This window comes from Aotus nancymaae, unplaced genomic scaffold (genome assembly GCF_030222135.1).
Source record: "Aotus nancymaae isolate 86718 unplaced genomic scaffold, 86718_ANA_hifiasm-v0.15.2.pri h1tg000002l, whole genome shotgun sequence".
Taxonomy (NCBI): Eukaryota; Metazoa; Chordata; class Mammalia; order Primates; family Aotidae; genus Aotus; species Aotus nancymaae.
This window is the reverse complement of record NW_026988413.1, coordinates 18,860,420-18,873,964: the sequence shown is the minus strand read 5'-3', so window position 1 is coordinate 18,873,964 and position 13,545 is coordinate 18,860,420. Positions and strand designations below refer to the sequence as shown.

The following is a 13,545-nucleotide window of genomic DNA, read 5'->3' as shown; positions in this document are numbered from 1 at the left end:
TTTTGGTAAGATGCATTATTGTATTGTAGTGCAATATTTTACTGTGGTGCCTTTCATCAAAGAGGTATATATCTATCCAATCAGATTTTATATTGATCCTCTTATTTAGATGTATTTTTTTTCCACAAAGGTATATGAATCTTAAAGACAAACTTTCTTTAAATTAAAAAAAAATCATAGAATTATGCACATATTTTATAGAAGCTTATTGTACCTGAACAAGATGGAATATGTACCTTGACTTTTAAATTTAATCTACCTTAAGTAAATTTCTATTTTGTTTTATTTCTACCATAGATAAGTTTTTTCCTCAGAATTGCCACCAAGGAGCTGGGTTTTTTCTTCACTCTTCCTGGAAATAATTCCTTTTTTTTTTTTTTTAACTGAATGGGACTAGGCTTATGCATCAAAGCCACCTGATATATTTGACTGTAAATAACATTTATAGCTTCCCAGTCAACACTTTTTTATCAAAGAAACTCCTTTGCTAAATTATTAAGTAGAATAATAGTATGGAAGTTGTTATGCAAGAGGGCACATACCCATTCACTGCCAGTACTACTCAGTGTTTACTGGGATAAACCCATAACCAGGGAAGTATGAATAGCAGAGCACATGGTTGGACCTTCTACATGCAGAAAGGTGCCTTAAGTCTAGATGCACATTGAGAAGGCTCCACCTCCAGTTCTAAGAGACATAGGTTCTTCCTTTATTGACTATTAGTAATTTATAATAGACTGGGGCAATAAGTATAAATTTATTGTTAGAGAACTTTAAATGGGTTTACAGTGATACTCTCTTAGTACATTTAATTATAGGGATGGTCAGATATCAAATACACCCTAAATTGTCAAGTAGTACAGTTCAGTTAATGACTGGAAAGGAGAAGAAAACTCCAAGAATCAATAATTTTGTATTCATCAGATTTTTTTAGTATGACACTTTGGGATCTCTGAGATTATTTAAAATTATTATTTAAAATAAGCCAGGAATTGTTTTATAATATTTTATCTCAATTTTTATTTTTGCTTAGAAGTGTGAGCGCCTACTTTTATTTCTTTACTGCCATGAAATGAGCCTGGCTTTTCAAGACCCTGTTCCTCTAACTGTAAGTATTAATGTCGATTTGTGCATGTTTACACAGTTTTGTTACGGGAATCTAGTTTAAATGCCATTTTTCAGTACTTTTTAATATCTCAATCTTAAAGCTTATTAATACATAGTGAATGCTTTGGTCCTAAATAGGTACACTTTAGTAAGTGGCCCAAAACTTGTGTTCATTTCTCAGGTATTCTTTCTTCTTTTCTTATTTTACTTACTAGTCTCTGGGATGTTTGGGATGATTTCTGTTAATTGTATCTCAGGAGTTTTAGGCATGTTTCCGAAGCTGTTGGAAAAAACGTTATTTGAAATAAAGACATCATCTCTCCCAGCAAAATTTTCTGTATTTTTATAGGTCCAGACTTCAAGTAAATAAGTAGACTTTAAAAATACAAAAGCCGGGCGCGGTGGCTCATGCCTGTAATCCTAGCACTTTGGGAGGCCAAGGTGGGTGGATCACCTGAGGTCAGGAGTTCAAGACAAGCCTGACCATCATGGTGAAACCCCATCTTTAAAAAAAAAAAAAAAAAAGTCGAGGAAGGGTGTGTATGTGTGTGCACGCACTATTGACTTCAAAATTGTTCATAATGAAAGTTTGATGTGACTTTAACACAAATTTTAGAGTACTGGAAAGGGCCTGGTACCCGTGCCTCCCCCCCGCCCCCCCAAAGAAAACTTCTATAATGCCTGAAATTCCTTTTAAAATTTAATAAATTTGTTCTACAGTTTGGTAAATCTCAAAAATTAATCCCAAGTTAGAAGAAGAAAACCAGCTTAGTAAATAAATTCAGCTGATAAATAGCTTCTTTCTTAAGCACAGGTTTTGAGAACTGGATATAGGAAATAAATACTTCCAGGGAGAAGGATCTTTTGTACCCAAAAGAGGCAGGGTAAAGAAGTCAAGAGAGGCTTGTAACAACAGTACCAACTTGAAAATGTAACCTTGAATTGCGCTTTTTATTATTCTGGCTTACATTTATATTAATAGCAATAGCAATGACAAAGTAGCCCCCTTTTTCTTAATAAATATCATCTCCTCATTTAATCTCTACAAAATACATCCCTATTTGGAATATGAAGAAACTAAGGTTCAGTGAGGTTAAGTAACTTACCAGGATCATGATACTGAGCAGCAGAGCTGGGGATTAAACCCAGATCCAAAGTCCTTCCTCTTTACCATTTGCTATAGTACATGCAGCAAAAACATGTCAGATTCTACTAGAAATGATACTCTTTCTACGAATTGCTTTTATTTAATAATGAACAAGGAAAACCTAGATGATTTAAGAGAGAATATGTGAAGACAAGTTTTTTCATTAAAATAATTGGGGCTTGGCACAGTGGCTTATGCCTATAATCCCAGCACTTTGGGAGGCCAAGGCAGGCAGGTTACTTGAACCAAGGAGTTTGAGACCTGCCTGGGCAAGATGGCAAAACTCTGTCTCTACAAGAAAAAAATTAGCCTGGTACCCCAGCTACACGAGAGGCTGAGGTGAGAGGTTGCTTGAGCCCAGGAGGCAAAGTTTGCAGTGAGCTGAAATTGTGCCACTGTACTCCAGCCTGGGTGAGAGAGAGAGACCCTGTTTCAAAAATAATTGGTTAAACTTTTTGGGAAAAAGTCACACAAACCTTTACCATTGTGGGAAAGGTGCAGTGCACACTTGTAAACACTGTTAAATGTGTTTCTTTACTAATGACAAATAGCACAGAGAAGAGCAATGAGAACATTCCGAATAAGTACATCTTATAGAATGTATTTAGGACAATGTAGAATTCAGCTATTTGTATTATAGCATCTCATTTTTTTTTTAAAGGTGCCTGATTATTACAAAATAATTAAAAATCCAATGGATTTGTCAACCATCAAGAAGAGACTACAAGAAGATTATTCCATGTACTCAAAACCTGAAGATTTTGTAGCTGATTTTAGATTGATCTTTCAAAACTGTGCTGAATTCAATGAGGTGAGGCTGGGGGAGGGGAGGGGAGGGGATGGGGCAGGAAGGAATAGCAGTATGAAAATCATTTTACACTAAACACCTTGTCAACATATGAGGATACCAGGAGGTCTGTGTTAGAATACATTTCTAATTTTTCAGGTCAGGGAATGCAGGAGAAAATTCAGATGACTTTACCTACATTTATATTCAAAGGTTTATTAGATGGTGATTGAAATGCAAATCACAGCCTATAACTGAAAGACAATATTTTTCTCTGACCTAGAAACATTTTTTATCAGTCCCACCTTTATTATTTTTTATGTTGATCTTGAAATACTAAGGATTCCAAATAGCTATAATTTAAACTTTCGCATCTGTCAATTCATCTAAACATCTGTCAGAACGCTTTTGCTGCTGGCGGTTTGTTCTAGAAATACCTGGTTCATGATCCTATGGTTATGGCATCTTAACTGATCTATCTTTGGCAATACAGTCCTACCATTACCACCTTCTTTTAGAATAAGCCAGATAAGTCAGTCTTTTATTTACTTTTATCTTTTTTCCACACTTCTGAATCTTTATTTTAGCTCACCTTCTGTAGACTTTGTCTAGTCCTATTTATTTCAATGACTATGTATTTCAAATGAGCTATACTTTTCAAAACAGCTCATTAATATGTACAATCTCAGAAGTCAAAAGTGTGATTTATTCCTTGTTTTAATCATATTTTTATTTTTACCTAACAGCCTGATTCAGAAGTAGCTAATGCTGGTATAAAACTTGAAAATTATTTTGAAGAACTTCTAAAGAACCTCTATCCAGAAAAAAGATTTCCTAAACCAGAATTCAGGAATGAATCAGAAGATAATAAATACAGTGATGATTCAGATGATGACTTTGTACAGCCCCGAAAGAAACGCCTCAAAAGCATTGAAGAACGCCAGTTGCTTAAATAATATGCAGCACCACTGGCTTGTGCTGGTTTTTAGATTTGTTTTCAATAAACATTTGTCGGTAATTTAACATCACTACAGAGAAGAGTTTGTGACTACTCTGTTTTGGCCATTTACTAGACTTTGATTTCCTTAATAACCCATTATTTTTGTTAACCTCTTATCACTAAGAAAGAAAAAGAATAAAGAAGGAAACGAATGGAAGAAAAAACATGGAGGGAAGGCAGAAAGGATGGAAGAAGGAAGCATTGAATACAAAGACATTCTTCCCACTTCTTGGATTTTTAAACTACAATCTATCTATCTGGAGCGATGGCTACTGTAGAAAGGAAATAGACTTTTGTATGAACTCTTAAGTTGAAAAGTATATGTGGTTTGGATGTGTGCGCTAATTCAGTTTTAGAAATTAATACCACTACCCGTGAAGTACATGGCCTGACCATAAGGGTTAGGCGTAGTATAACTGAAGAACAGTACTCCACAAACATGGGTGGTAACAAGAGTTCCATCCCAGGAGGCCAACCGGTGCAACAGAAGGGTAGATTAGATGCTATTAAGGCACCTAATAGTACATTATGTAAGAGGGCAACTGTATTAAAGCAAAATCAGGAAAACAAACGTTTGATGTTTTTGTTTTTATCTTGTCTATAGAGGTATTGGTATAGCAGGTTTTCAAGGCCATTTTTCATACGTTTCTAGATCTAGATTTTCAACTTCTTCCACTGAGGGAAGTATACATGTTTGGTTTTGCTGTGTGTCGTCTATGTGTGGTTAAAACCTTCAAGTGATCCTTTTACAACAGCCTCCTTGTTTGCAGTATAGCTTTTAGTGGAACTACCCAAATATAAATACAGCAGTGTGCACTGTATTTGATGTGAGGTTTCTTCATCATATACCCTACTGGGCATTAAATATAAGTTCCTCTAAAAGGGACTCGTTTTTGTGATTTTCATCTGTCTATAATTTGGAATGAAAATGCGTTGTGGGATTTTGGGAACAGGCAATTGGGGGCAATAATAGTGGATTTTTTTTTTCCTGAAGCATCTGTCAATCATGTTTTTCTTTCAAGAGTCAGAACATCACATTTAGTTTTTGATCTGACTTCTGATTTTCCTGATAGAAATATAAAAGACCTATATTCTGAGGACAAGCATATTCTTAATGGGCCAGACCTAGCCAGTTCAACTGATACAAATTTTTTCCTTTTACTTGTTCAGTGTTTTTTTAGGATCAGATGAAATGTCAAAGAAAGAAACCAGATTAAGACAGAAAATTGCTGTGCCATACACTAATCCAGCATTTGACAAAACACCTATTTTTAGTTTGCCAAAGTTAATCATCTTCCTTTATAAAACATTAACTGGGGTAAATTTGTCTCCTTAGGATGATAGAATAAAAAGAGCTGACTTGAAAGAAGGCTATTATTTGCATTATATCACCCCCTATAAATTCAGCATAGATGACTTGGTTTTATCTACATGGCTTTACTTCTTAAAGTGGAAAGTATTCTGTGGCTAATTCATTGGGTTTTCAGGTATTGCTAAAGATAAAATACAAAAAGAAAATAACTTGTTAGCAATAGCTTCCCATTTTTTATATATAGGTCTTAATCATAATATGTCAATTATATATTGTTTAAAAAGTCCTAATCACTTTTCCAGATGTGTGTTACATGGTAATGTTTGTCACTGTTTTAAAAATGCATTTGACATTTGTTCTCCAAAGAGTGTTGGAATGGATTTTGGTAACTGTGCATATATCTTTTGTCTTTCTTTGCTCTAGTATTTTATTTTTAGCACAGCAGCTGTGGAGCTTTTGCTAATAAGTTATTGGTATCTTAGAATACTGTTCGTCTGACAGTTTGTTCTTCCATACTTGTCTCCTAAGTTAAACAGCAATGCAGATAAATTATTTTGAGAATCATCACAAAGGGAGTTAGAACTTGTGAGAGTAAAACTATAATTTCCTAATAAACCCCAAACTGTCACTATTACATTCAGTGCCATATTTACCTTTTAAAACAGTATTTGTTTCTCCCTAACAACAATCTTTGGCTGAATGAAAGGCAGAACCATCTTTGGTCATACATAATTAATTATATTAAAAGTAAAGGTTTTGGGGCCAGATGCAGTGGCTCACGCCTGTAATCCCACCAGCACTTTGGGAGGCCAAGGTGGGTGGATCACAAAGTCAGGAGTTTGAGACCAGCCTGGCCAACATGGTGAAATCCCGTCTCTACTACAAATATAAAAATTAACCAGGCATGGTGGCGCCCACCTGTAATCCCAGCTACACAGGAGGCTGAAGCAGAAGAATCACTTGACCCAGGAGGCAGAGGTTGCAGTGAGCCAATATCTCACCACCATACTCCAGCCTGAGCGACAGAGACTAAATCAAAAAAAAGAAAAAAGTAAAGGTCTTGGGTTTCTCTCCATAAATAGCCCTTGCGTAATGGTCTTTAGATTATTATCTGTTGACTTTATTACAAGTACCTGTGTGCCCAGGTGGATCTCATCCTTAAATTCTATTCAAATAGAAGTAAACCATAAAATGAGCCTAACTATAACCCACACTCATTTATCAAGCATTCCCCCAAAAGTTCAGTGCGATTTAGGTAAACCTGACTTGAACTTCTACACTCTAGTGTGTATCTTTGACCATAAACTCTGGGAGATTTTCCTCTGGATTTGAGACCAGGAACCCAGTGGTCCCCCATTGCTGAATGTTACTACACCTTTGGCTAGGGCTTATGGATGAGCAGACCACGTGGGAGCTACGATTTACTCAGTTCTACCTCACTGATAGCTTTTCTAGGTGCCAAACAACTGACTTTCCTGAGAAGGAAACCCAGGTATTCGACCAGTGACATATACGGCCATGAACAGACATAGACCATATTGAATAGACTACATTTTAGATCAGTGTCTGGCATTGCAATCATGTTTTCTTTTGAATTAACATGCCCTGCTTGTCTTTTCTGAATGGAAGGGTAGGAAAGTGGAAGGTACTAAAAGAAAAGGAAAATGTGGCCGGGCATGGTGGCTCACATCTGTAATGCAAGCACTTTGGAGTAAGTCAGATAACCTGAGGTCAGGAGTTCAAGACCAGTCTGACCAACATGGTGAAACCCCATCTAAAAAAAAAAAAGGAAAGGAAAATATCCTCTCATCGTGGTAGTTTTACTTTCTTTTCTAAGCTAAAGAACCGGCTTTACTACTATATTTTACTACCACACAGTAGTACAGATGTAGTATAACTTGGTTAGTAATGCTTTCAAAAAGGTTACCTCCACAGTCAAAAGGGTGAGTATACAGCTGATTGCTCCATTTATGAAACTGCATTTCAATATCTGCTGTTACTGTGCTTAGACGCATACATTTGAGTTCCAAAGAGAGACGGTGAAAACAAGAACTCCTTTTGCTGAGCTCTGGTCCAAATTCATGTGAATCCCAAAAGTCAGTTGCTGCATACGAACAAAAGGTTTTAGGTTTAAATTGAAGATCTAATCATTTTATGGTTTATATGTATTTGTTATGAGAGAAATTGAGTGATCTGATTGACCATTAAAATTACCATGCCAGGCACGGTAGCTCACATCTGTAATCTCAGCACTTTGGGAGGCCGAGGCAGATGGACCACCTGAGGTCAGGAGTTCAAGACCAGCCTGGCCAACATGGTGAAAATCCGTCTAAACTAAAAATACCAAAAAAAATAGCTGGATGTGGTGGCGGGCACCTGTAATCCCAGCTACTTCGGGAGGCTGAGGCAGGAGAATTGTTTGAACCCAGAAGGCAGAGGTTGCAGTGAACCAAGATCGCACCATTGCACTCCAGCCTGGGCGACAAGGGCAAAACTGTCTCAAAACATTATATGGTGACCATGAGTTCAGCCATTTAATTTCTTATTGAAATTGAGCTCCTCCTTTTAAATAACCATGTACATATTTTTTAAAGTATTTTATAGCCCCATGTAAATTAATAGTCGATGTCTTTTTATAAATGTTATTGCATATTCATCTTGGATGTGAATTTACTGTCATAATTCACATACTGGTGTCATGTTTCTGAGTGAGAATAATGCTAGCCAATCAGATCACAGATTTTTCTCCATGAAGGTTTTACTTATTGTGAAGGACATCTTAAGCAGCAGTCTTTTTGTTTTTAATTTTGGGGGGCAGATTGGCGCTTTGGTTTTAATAAAAATTAACTTTGATGGATTTTTACTGTGACTATTTTACCACAAGGATTTTTTAAAGGAAAAATTACTGAATGTTACTTCAGCAGAGTTCTAACTAACTACTTTGAGTCTCCATTACTACCTCTGTTGTTCCTCCAGCTGTAACATGGATACAAACAAGGGCAAGCTACCAGTCCATAAATAGCTGTAACAGGAAAACAGTTTTTAAAATTCTAACAGATGTATTTCACCAGCCTTAAAAGATTAAAAAAAAAAAAAAGTCTGACAGAAAGGAAAGCCAGTGGCAAATATGTTGGATTATTCTGCCTCACACCAGCCACTCCCAGAGTAGGAGAACCAAAGATGCCCTGAGAACTTCTACTTGTCTGGAACTCATTTGGGGAAGTGGGAAAGTGGGAAAGACACAGAGTGGGGACTTTTGGAAGTCATTTAAAATTTTTAGCTATGTTAATTCCACTTACAAAGTTTGAAAGGTTTTGATTCTCGTAATTTCTGAGAATTATTATTATTTTTTTTTTTTTGAGACACAGTCTTGCTCTGTCACCAGGTGCCAGGCTGGAGTGCATGGTGCAATCTCAGCTCACTGCAACCTCTGTCTCCCAGGTTCAAGCAATTCTCCTGCCTCAGCCTCCCAAGTAGCTAGGACTACAGACGCGCACCACCACACCCAGCTAATTTTTTATATTTTTAGTAGAGACGGATTTCACTACGTTGGCCAGGATGGTCTTGATCTCTTGACCTCGTGATCTGCCCGCATCAGCCTCCCAAAGTGCTGGGAGTACTATTTTTTAAGTATACTACTGGATGTTTTAACAGATCTTGTATGGGGCCAACCTATTTGATTCCTTAATTTTCAATTAGAATACTTAACTCCTAATTTGAGTCCTAAACAATCTTTCCTTGTTAGTTGCAAGTTAAACATTCAATAAAATTATTTTCCCATGTTTTCACACGTGGTATGGAAGAAAGGCTGTTTTAACATTCCCTGCGAGATACTTGGGAATGTGGATTCTTTGCCTATGTACTAATACTTTTAACCCCAAGACAACTGAGCCAGAAAATTCAGTCAGGAATCTTTCCATTGCAAATGATTGAAGCCCCATTGCCATTTCTTTGGGGGAGAGGGTAGAATACACAGATCTAGTTAAACACCCCTCGCCTTTGAAATGAAAATGTACTGACCTGAGAAGTGGCATTTCCCTAAAGAAAAATCAGGATGCTCTTTTTCTTTTTTTAGACAGGGTTTCCCTCTATCATCCAGGCAGGAGTCCAGTGGCACCATCACTGCTCATTGCAGCCTCAGTCTCCTGGGTTCAAGCAATCCTCCTGCCTCAGCCTCCCAAAGTGCTGGGATTACAGGCATGAGCCACTGCACTCAACCCAAGGTGTTCTTAGCAAGAAAGAAAACAAACTAGGCCACCAAGTGCCAGATTTTGACAGTGATGCTGGTTATCTGACTGGTCCTATTAGAGATTCACTAATAAGAATGTATGTTAAGAAAACTCAAAGTACAAGCCGAGTGTGGTGGCTCATGCCTGTAATCCCAGCACTTTGGGAGGCCGAGGCAGGTGGATCACGAGGTCAGGGTTTTGAGACTAACCTGGCCAACATAGTGAAACATCGTCTCTACTAAAAATACAAAAAAATTAGCCAGGTGTGGGGGTAATCCCAGCTACTCGGGAGGCTGAGGCAGGAGAATCGCATGAACCCAGGAGGTGGACGTTGCAGTAAGCCAAGATAGTGCCATTGCACTCCAGCCTGGGCAACAGTACAAGACTCCATCTCAAAAAAAAAAAGAATAAAAAACCCAAAGTATAAAAAGTCCAAAATATTTTGGCATTCATATTATAAAAGTAGTTTTTGCCATTATAGACTGTGCTTTAAAGAGACTACAACAAGGCTGAACAGCAATTAAGAGGGAAAACATAAATGCATAGACCTTAGTTGCTTTCATTCTACAGCATACATAAGAGTACAGCATGCACAGGTGTGATGCCTTGCATGGAGTGGTTTCAAAACAAATAGCATGTAAGTAGAAGCATACCACAGAGATTGTGGCTTCAGTTCCAGACCAGTGCAATAAAGTGAATATCAAAAATGGTCACAAATAGTTTTGTTTCCCATTGCTTTAGAAGTTATGTTTATACTGCAGCCTATTAAGTGTGCAATAGCATTTTATCTAAAAAATGTACATACCTTAACTTTCACCAAATAGCTTCTCACATATCTTACTTTTGAAGTAATTCATTACTGAAAAGTGCTAATGATCATCTGAGTCTTCAGCGGGTCAATCTTTTGCTGATGGAGAGTCTAGCCTCAATATTGATGTCTGCTGACTGTTCAGAGTGGCAGTTGCTGAAGGCTGGGTGGCTGTAGCAATTTCTTAATGAAGTTTGCTGCATCAATTGACTCTTCCTTTCATGAAAGATTTATCTGTAGCACATGATGCTGTTTGATAGCATTTGACCTACAGTAGAATGAACAGCTTTCAGAATTAGAGTCCATCTTCTCAAACTCTGCTACTGCTTTATCAACTAAGTTCACATAATATTCTAAATCCTTTGTTGTAATTTCAACAATGGTCATAGCAATTTCACCAGGAGTAGACTCTACTTCAAGAAACCACTTTCTTTGCTCACCCACAAGAAGCAAGTCCTCATCTGTTCAAGTTTGAGATTACAGCAATTCAGTCACATCTTCAGGCTCCACTTCTAGTTCTCTAGGTGTTTCCGTCATATCTGTAGTACCTTTCTTCACTGAAGTCTTTCTCATTCCTGAGTTATTCTGACTGCTTCCCATGTATCACAAACGTTCTTAATGGCATCTGCAATGGTGAATTGTTTCCAGAAGGTTTTCTATTTACTTTGCCCAGATTCGTCAGAGGAATCACTATCAGTGGCAGCTATAGCTTTATGAAATTGTATTTCTTAGTAAGACTTGAAAGTCAAAATTACTTCTTGATCTATGGTCTGCATAATGGCTATTTTGTTAACAGGCATTAAATTATTGAGATCTTAGGTGACTAGGTTCATTGTCAGTGAGCAGTAATATTTCAGATGAAGTCCTTTCTTTTCAGTGGTAGGTCTCAACAATGAGCTCAAAAAGTTAACCATCCCATAATCAGATAATTCTGTCATCTAAGCACTGCTCCATTTATAAAGTAAAAGAGTAGATTTAGTGTAATACTTAAGAGCCCTAGAATTTTCACAACAGTCAATGAGTATTGGCTTCACCTGCTGCATTAATCCCCAAGAAGAGAGCCTATTCTTTGAAGCCAGGCATTGACTTGTAACTCTAAAGTCCTAGTTGGCATCTTCTTCCAAACGAAGTCTGTTTCATCTACATGAAAGTCTGTTGTTTAGTGTAACTACCATCAGTGATTTTAGCTAAATCTGAATAAGTTGCTGCTGTGTCTCCATTAGTTACTTGCTGCTTCACCTTGCACTTGCCTTCGTAGAGAGGTAGGGTCCTGCTCTGTATTAGGTTTTGGCTTAAGGGAATGTTGTGGATAGTTTGATCTATCCAGACCAAACTTTCTCCACATTAGCAATAAGGCTGTTGTGCTTTCTTCTTATTTTTGTGTTGACTAAAGTAGTCCCCTTCAAGAACTTTGTCTGTGCATTCACGACTTAGCTGTTTGGCATAAGAGGCCTAGCTTTGAGCCTGTCTTAGCTTTCAACATGCCTTCCTCACTAAGCTTAATCACTTCTAGCTTTTCATTTAAAATGGAAAATGTGCCAGTCTTCCTTTCACTTGAACATTTACAGGCTATTGTAGGGTTATTTGGCCTAATTTCAATATTGCTGAGTCTCAGGGGATAGGAAGGGCTAAGAAAAAGGAGAGAGAAGGGGGAACATCCAGTAGGCAAAGCAGTCGGAACACACATGTTGCGATTAAGTTTGCCTTCTTACATGAGTGTGGTTAGTGGCACTCCCAAAACATAATAGTAGTGTCAAAGATCACCAATCACCATAACAGGTTACCAAAACATGACAGAGACGAAGTGAGTATGTGCTGTTTGTAACAGTGCAGTATATAGAAGCACAGTAAAATGGCATGCCTGTAATCACATGATGCAGGAAAGCTTGCTGCATTCATTAATCTCTATCACAAGATTCAAAGATACCCCATATAAAAAAAATAAAATTAGAGGTTGGGAATGTAAGGGGGGAAATAGTTTATTCCCTGCTTCTTGGTGATTATGTGTAATACTCATTCTAATTTAAGCATTTTATGAATAGGCAATTTTTATCAAACTATGTAGAATATAAGTTACATAGGCTAATTTTAATTTGAACTTGGTGGCTATTCTAATTGTTTTGAAAGATTTAAACATAGGAAGTCGGTGGGAAAAAAAAAAAAAAAGAAAGACTTAATGATATTATCCCAGGTGTCTTGCCTTAGCTACAAAACTTCAGTCCAAGTTTAGCTACAGACCTCATGGGAGAATATCAAATATAAGTTTATAATTTAGTATTTAGTCATACAAAGGTTTACAGACTTGATTTCAAGGAAGAAAAGCCATCTTCTCCCCACCATCTCCCTCTCACATCCCTTTCAAAGCTTAAATTATATTTTATAAAAGTACTTTATATATTGTCTCTCAAGGAAGAGATCAATATCCAGTTACCCACCCCACTCCCATAAATGCCTTATTTAAAAAAAAAAAAAAAAAGAAAAATCATGATCACTTTATTACCGAGTAGCATACAGAAGTAAAACCAAATTTTAAGCAATGTACCGCAGTTCTGAAGATGGAAGTCATTTTTCTCGTCTCGTAGACGTAGCTTTGCAGGTCTTCATTTAATTTGCTGGAAGAAAGTTATTTAATAGATCAGTAATGGACTTTTTAAAAATAGACTTTTTAATTAAAATAAAATATATATATATATATTAGTAGAGACAGGGTTTCACCATATTGCCCACGCTGGTCTTGAACTCCTGACCTCAGGTGATTCACCTGCCTCATCCTCCCAAAGTGCTGGGATTACAGACATGAGCCACTGCACCTGGCCAAATTCTCTTTCTAGATGGTGTTTTCGGAATTTTAAGTTTAACAGACTCGTCAAATCAGTTTCGTAGGGTAGCTGTAACACAGAATCAACACCACTTGAAAACTGTTGGCCAGGCTGGCTCATCCACATTATTAGGGTGCTGTGTTTGTGTGTTCTTGTTGGAAGTTAACATTTTTGGCATGTCCTTACAAACATTTCTAAAAGATGTATTGGTGTCAGGTGGTTTCATGTGGTAACCACTTGCAACGCTGAAGTAGGGGGAGGGGGTATGGGTGTGTGTTTTAAGATTTGCTCAAATACATGTAGCCAGTTAGTGGCAGTCATCAAGGGATACAAGCC

General features: G+C 37.3%; 2 protein-coding genes across 7 annotated transcripts in view; one reads left to right on the top strand and one right to left on the bottom strand.

The window, feature by feature from the left end:
- Positions 1–8,210, top strand: part of TRIM24 (tripartite motif containing 24) — a 120,674-nt gene extending 112,464 nt beyond the window's left edge. For both annotated transcript variants that reach the window (XM_012447556.3, XM_012447555.3), the window contains exons 17-19: positions 1,034–1,108; positions 2,916–3,065; positions 3,788–8,210. In XM_012447556.3, coding sequence (XP_012302979.1) covers positions 1,034–1,108; positions 2,916–3,065; positions 3,788–3,997 — 435 coding nt within the window. In that variant the 3' untranslated portion in view covers positions 3,998–8,210. The remainder of the gene's footprint in view (positions 1–1,033; positions 1,109–2,915; positions 3,066–3,787) is intronic.
- Positions 1–13,545, bottom strand: part of SVOPL (SVOP like) — a 181,885-nt gene that overhangs the window by 74,631 nt on the left and 93,709 nt on the right. For 2 of the 5 annotated variants that reach the window (XM_021665310.2, XM_012447589.2), the window contains exon 13: positions 12,650–13,002. In XM_021665310.2, the coding sequence (XP_021520985.2) occupies positions 12,991–13,002 (12 nt within the window). In that variant the 3' untranslated portion in view covers positions 12,650–12,990. Of the gene's footprint in view, positions 1–6,271; positions 6,383–7,280; positions 7,458–12,649; positions 13,003–13,545 lie in introns of those variants that run through there. The other 3 variants (XM_064373094.1, XM_064373072.1, XM_064373092.1) reach the window with 3 other exon arrangements.